We start from the raw sequence: 7,076 nt of genomic DNA, 5'->3' as shown, positions 1-7,076 counted from the left end.
TTGCACTAGGGCCAATGATCCGCAGTGCGCGGCGTTGAACACTATCCAGACGTTGTGTCGTCTATCTGCTCACTGTCCCTATCCTGGTACTGCTTCCATGAGACGGATCAAGTCGATTGATGGATTTAGCCTTCTCCTTCTGCTGCTCGCTGCGGCGATGTCGTTCCGAAGCATTATGACTTCATGCTCTTTTTGGCATCACTACAAGGTGGCACACTTCACAAAACAACTTTCCAGTAAAGATGGTCGGAAACTATTGAGGGAACTCCGTAACTCTAGCGGCAGGGCTGATAATGCAAAACCTTCTTATAATGTTTTTTTCCTTGAGTCAGTCTTGTCCTGGTTTGCATTGGCTCTGAGGTCCGCTCAAATAATCCTGTACGCGATATTCAAGCTCCTGACCATTTCTGCAAATTTTCTTGTTCACTTTCATCCAACGGGACTCAGACACATTTTCAACCATTTCATATGACTCGTCACCATCATAACTACGTCCGCCATCATCCATACCTGACCGCTGCTGCTAAATCATGGCCACTAGAACTGAAGTGGAAGGAAGATCGACTAAAGTGAATAGCATTTTCTTTCGAAATGAATAACATAAGCAAAGGTGATGAAGTACAGGTTTACTAGGAGTGAAACCTAGAAGGTTGTGTACTAGCTACTGCGTCGGGAATTGACTACCCAAACCACGTGACTTGCAACTGTACATGTAGCATTTTGACCTCGCAACAACACATGATTGTCGCGAGATCTTAACCTGAACTAAGTGTTACTTTAGCGGATAAACATGCTCTGTTGACCTAGCAGCAGTGGTTCTGGATTCAGCTAGCTGCGAATAGGTAGACAGTGTAGATCTACTTGAACTTGTAGTACTTGACGTGCTACAGAATCTGATGTACATGTAAGTCGCACACTCGCGATAAGTCGCACATTTTCTGTTCCTGGACACTAGCACTCTGCGTGACTTATGGCGATTAGATGTACCTACTCAACATGCACATGGACATCTCCCAATCAGGTCACAAGTGACCATGGTGACCCAGTGTTCTTTTTTCAAACGGGTCCAAGTACCCCTCCCCCGCCCCCCACCACCAAACGGGTCCTTCGCCCCGGCTGACTCGGCCCTGGAGCAGACACTGGAGTCAGTGACTATAAACAATGCAAGCCTAGAATTACATGTGTGTGATTTACATCACATTAATTTCTCAAAATAAGCACGCAAAGTGGAGAAGTGACAAAAGTCATGATCTGTTCAGGCATTTAAAAAAAACAAGGAAAGGAGATAAAGTTCAGCTGCCAAGTTCAATACAGGGTCAACAGAAGTCTCAGCGGAAGCAAAAATGTGAACAAAGTCAAGTGAAAAATGAAAAGAATACTGTGCAATTGTCACAGCAAATAGAGAGGTGCGTTAGGGCAAGCCATAATGATTTTTAAAGACTAGGGACATTTATGTACAGATGACTGTCAGATGTAGCAGCAAAAAATAAGAACAAAAGAAAGGTGCTCTAGAGTAAGCCAAATAGAATTTTCAAGAGTAGTAACATGTTATGTATACCTGTACAGGCATGTACATGTATTAGCAAACATACCAGCAGTCTTGGCAAGCACAGCAAACAATATAACAAGATACATGTATGCGCGCACGTGCTCGCGTGTGGGATTGGAAGAGAGGAGGGTGGGGGCAGAGGTGGGGGAGTTGCTGTTTGAGAAAATATTCAAAAAACACAGTCGATGGAAACATACCAGCAGTCTTGGCAAGCAGAGCAAACAATAGTACAAATTATGTATGTGCGCACATGCTCGCGTGTGCGCGTGTGGGATTGAGAGAGAGAGGAGGGAAGATGGGGAGTGGGGGGGGGGGGGGGGGGCGCAGAGGTGGTGGAGCTGCTGTTTGAGAAAATATTCTCAAGGACGGTCACCTTCAAAAGAATACACATTGAGCATATCCACAACTGGTGAGCAAGCAACTCAAGAATACAATATGATACATGTGTAGATGAGGAAAAAGAACACGTTGCATAGGGCAGAGCAGTGGCAGGGGAAGAACGACACAAACAAGCATACCGGGATACGGGCAACGAATTCTATCCGCTGTGTGAGTATGACTGTTGTGATGTACATGGAGTGCTGGGATACAGCAGTCTTGCACAATCTGAACAGTGATGTACATGGAGTGCTGGGAGAAAGCAGTCTTGCACAATCTGAACAGTGATGTACATGGAGTGCTGGGAGAAAGCAGTCTTGCACAATCTGAACAGTGATGTACATGGAGTGCTGGGAGAAAGCAGTCTTGCACAATCTGAACAGTGATGTACATGGAGTGCTGGGAGAGAGCAGTCTTGCACAATCTGAACAGTGATGTACATGGAGTGCTGGGAGAAAGCAGTCTTGCACAATCTGAACAGTGATGTACATGGAGTGCTGGGAGAAAGCAGTCTTGCACAATCTGAACAGTGATGTGCATGGAGTGCTGGGAGAGAGCAGTCTTGCACAATCTGAACAGTGATGTACATGGAGTGCTGGGAGAGAGCAGTCTTGCACAATCTGAACAGTGATGTAACAGACATTATGCATGTACATGTACATATACACACATACACATACACACACAGACACATACACACACACACATATACGCATGAACACATACACACACATGTAAACACTCACAAGCACGCACGCACACACACGATGTACACACGCACACCAACAGATGCACACAAACACACACAAATCAGACACAAGAACATACAAAAACACACCCACACATGAACACACAGGCTCCCACAGTTGAGCGCCCAGCCTCCCACACCACGCCCTCAACCCCCCCCCCCCCCCCCACACACACACACAGCCACATACACACACACACACCCACACCATTTTGTTGACCATTTGACGCCCATCGCCGGAGGCGATGATAGCGATTCCACAGCAGAAACCATAGCAACTTGAGCTCCAGCTAGTCATTGGACGTAGAACGTAATGCAGTGTGGAGGTCAGCCATCCCTTGCCAAGTTGGCAAGGAAAGATTTGATCAGGTGGAGATAGACCTGCGGTCAAGTACGAGATCTATTTATAGCACCGCTGCTTTCGCCATGAATTAGAATTGTTGATTTTTTACTTCTGTATGAGCCAAGATCTTGCCCACCCCCTAAACATACACACACACACACACACACACACACACACACCATTGGGCCATTGGGCGCCCATCGCCAGAGGCGATGATTGCGATGCTACAGCAGAAGCCATAGCAGTTTATGCGTGGATTGCACCATTCAACAGCTTGCAAGGCTGAAGAATTGACCGCCACTATTCAGCTTGGTCTACACCACACACACACACACACACATACACACATACACACATACATACATACATACATGCACACACACACACACACACACACACACACACACACACACACACACACACACGTACACACACACACACACACACACACTAACACATGGGTGGCGGAAGCGGTCCGGTTGGTTAAGTCATGGGTAGACCAACTGTTTGTCCATCAGAGTGTGTTGACTGGTGAGTAGTAACATGTATGTATACCCGCTATATCAGACACAAATTACCAAATACTATGGTATGGGCAGACTAATGAAAATCTGCTTGCTCCGGTCCTGTAACATACATGTAGAGGTGAATGTATGAGAAATACAAAACCACACAACAAACTTACCACATCATGACTAGAGTTCCTACTACAGTAGCCGTAGCATGGTGTTGTGCAGATCTTGCAAGTTGAGGTTTCCCACTGCTGCACACAGCTTTCTGTATGCATCTCGCTCTCCAGCACAGATGTATCCAATCAACTTCAGGTGATGACTCTCTACACCTTCATATTGTTCAGCACGCTTTAGTTCCCGAAGGGTATTAAAACCAATCAGGAGTCCTTGTGCCTGAACGCTTTGCCGCAGTACATCACAAGATATCTTGTACAACTTTGGTAGGATATGTGCGGTGAATGAGTCGTCCTCAAATGGATCAGCTGTGAACAGAAAACAGAAACAGAGGCACACAATACGTGTAGTTCATTTTCAGTACTCTACGAGTGCATTTTGTCATGAAATACCTAGGTAGAACATGGTCAGAATAAGGTAAACAAGTTGAAGGAGTCATGTGATCTTACAGCAGAGCAGAATGATGCAAAGACTCCAACGAAACACCATAGGATTTGCATTGAAATGATAGTTTAAACCCAGTGGGAGAAATGGAGGTTAATGTCTATCCACACAGCACACCCTAAACTGCTGCTGGTGATAACCACTCATTCTCTTACCACCATCATCTGTTTATGCATGGTGCATAGTTGATTCAAGGATGGTAATAGGGTAAGTGGATGCGTATGTCAGAAAAGAGAAAGTGGAGTTTGGAAAAGCAGAGATGGATGTGGAGTAGAAGAACGGAGGTGGATGTGAAGAGGGTGGTGAGAAATAAAAATGAATAAAGAAATGTGACCTGGCTGGAGACTGAGTTTTTCTCATGTACATGAACACCATCACCGTCTAGAATCAAGGTGTACATCCATCACTACTAAGCTGTGCCAGGTGAGTACATCACACCCATCACAAAGTGGTCAAAAACTACTGAGACTGATAAACGTAACCATAATATCATGTTGAGTATCACTATCTGTCTCTAACCTTTACTTTCTGCTACAGTCAGTGATGCTGCTGCTGCTGCTGCTGGTGCTGCTGCTGGTGGTGCTGGTGCTGCTGGTGCTACTGTTGATGAGAGCAATTCTGCTGCTACCTCAGCCTCTGTTAAGACAAACAGAGAGAAAGCAAACATTATGCATGAAAGTCGTTTAAGGATTTCTTAAAACGTGTTGTAAATCGCAGGAAGTTCTGTCTAGGCAAGTGATCATCATGAATATGAAATAGCAGAGATTGTGGAGTAAAACGGACTCACCCTGGACCAGAGTGTAGTGATCAGAGTCCACGATCAGCTTATCCGTAACACGCATTGCATGGAGGTGAGATCGTAGCATTCCCACGCTGTAAATCAAAACAACACATCAAATACATAGACACAGAAACACGCATACCCGCATAGAGATAACATCATACACACACATTAAGATGCGCAGGCTCTCTCGCACCAACGCAAGCGCGCCCACAAATACACACATCCACATGTATATACGCACATAGAACACACACACACACACACACATGCACACACACACACAGGCACACACACACATACAGAAGTAGAGATGAAAACCATTGTCATAAATACATACTTTCCAATGTCTGGTGATTAACCATAGTAACAGATGTGATTACAGAATACAATGTACACTTCATAGGTACTGCAGAGTACAGTGGAGTTCTTAAAAGGAATTTCCACTAACATCCATTCATCACTATGAGAAATGAAACCAACTTGAGATAAATGTTATACTCACGAGGGATTCTGTCCCAGGAATGACGTCTTGGGTGCAGTTGAGAATCTTTCATCCGCCAATGGAACATCTGTTAGACGGCATAGAGACAAACATAACCGATACACCGTACACTCCCTAGCGATCAACTCTTCAACTATCAGTATGACCATATTTTCAACTAATGTTACCCCATAGCCTCATATAATCACCATTATTAATTGCATCTCTCTGATTGGCCAACGGCCACCGTGAGAAATAATAGTGATAATAATAAAATAATTTGTAAGAAAGGGTTTGCTCCCCACACCGGAGCTCGCGCTATTCCGCCGACTTTACTTGACACTTGACTGACTCACGACTGCCATCCAGAGCACACGAGAAGTCCATCGAACCTTCGACTCGGCAAACCTGCAAGAAAGCACCACTCCCTGCTCAATGCACAGTGTTTCGGGGAATTCACCCCTCATCAGTTGAGCTTCAGTAGGCTGAGGAAGATTGTGCCTGAAGAGCACCACTTATATAGTCGCAACCACTACTTCGTACTGTTGTGCCCAGCGCGGGCTTGCGACTAGTTGGTTTGGAGGTGACAGCATTGCGAATGACCGAGGGTCCTCGACGTCTGTCTCACCGTCCAGGAGCGACGCTGACTCACGCTGCTATCTGGTGTTCACGAGGTGTTTGTCGCGCTGGAAACGGAGAGTCTCTGTAAGTTTGTATCCCTGGTGATGTTTGTGCCTGGAGAGCACTATATAAGTGGTGCTCTTCAGGCACAATCTTCCTCAGCCTACTCAAGCTCAACTGATGAGGGGTGAATTCCCCGAAACACTGTGTATTGAGCAGGGAGTGGTGCTTTCTTGCAGGTTTGCCTAGTCGAAGGTTCGATGGACTTCTCGTGTGCTCTGGATGGCAGTCGTGAGTCAGTCAAGTGTCAAGTAAAGTCGGCGGAATAGCGCGAGCTCCGGTGTGGGGAGCAAACCCTTTCTTACAAATCATCGCCGAAGTCGCGACCACTACTTAATAAAATAATTGTGAAAAGAAGAAGGAAAAAATGTTACGAGTTATGACTAACTGTCCACCAACGTAACCAGATCTTATTATACATATAGTGCGACAAAATGGCACAAAACTGACAGGGATAAAAAAATACAAAGAGCTTGTGTATGTACAAGAAAAGCACTGGAAGTGTGGAAAACAAAGACTAGAACAGGAACGGACTCGGATGGAGAGCCAAGGATTAATTGAAAGAAAATAAAAAGGACCATGGAACTACAAGTTACGCGGTACTGTCCACTAATACCACCAGTTACTAAACAATGTTAGCCCGTTAGTTGTAGAACGTCAGTACAGTTGGTCAGTGTCTTTAAATTGTTTTTTGCATGAGCTGATTGTTTAGTAACTAGTGGTGTTAGTGGACATTATCGCGTAACTTGTAGTTCATAGTAAAGAAAAAAGGACCAATCAACAACAAGTTACGCGATAATGTTCACTAACACCGCCAGTTACTAAAGAATCAGCTCATGCAATGATATTGCACGACACTGAGTCGGTTGGTCCATTTTTCTTTGCTCTTCATCCGACTCCAAACTTGCAGTTCCTTGGTCTTTTTTATTTTCTATGGAACAGTAAAACTGATATTAGAGAGGTTCCGCATAACGTAATTACG

The 7,076-nt window shown here is 45.0% G+C and overlaps 1 protein-coding gene across 1 annotated transcript in view; it reads right to left on the bottom strand.

The window, feature by feature from the left end:
- Nucleotides 1-1,175: 1,175 nt before the first annotated feature.
- Nucleotides 1,176-7,076, bottom strand: part of LOC135819306 (uncharacterized) — a 38,167-nt gene continuing 32,266 nt past the window's right edge. Inside the window, exons 14-18 of the mRNA XM_065332490.1 lie at nt 5,435-5,501; nt 4,936-5,021; nt 4,668-4,784; nt 3,704-4,012; nt 1,176-2,547 (exon numbers count right to left, since the gene is read on the bottom strand). Coding sequence (XP_065188562.1) covers nt 3,726-4,012; nt 4,668-4,784; nt 4,936-5,021; nt 5,435-5,501 — 557 coding nt within the window. The 3' untranslated portion in view covers nt 1,176-2,547; nt 3,704-3,725. The remainder of the gene's footprint in view (nt 2,548-3,703; nt 4,013-4,667; nt 4,785-4,935; nt 5,022-5,434; nt 5,502-7,076) is intronic.

This window comes from Sycon ciliatum, chromosome 6, assembly GCF_964019385.1.
Source record: "Sycon ciliatum chromosome 6, ocSycCili1.1, whole genome shotgun sequence".
Taxonomy (NCBI): domain Eukaryota; kingdom Metazoa; phylum Porifera; class Calcarea; order Leucosolenida; family Sycettidae; genus Sycon; species Sycon ciliatum.
Note: the sequence above shows the minus strand (reverse complement) of the source record. Positions and strands in the feature narration are given on the sequence as shown.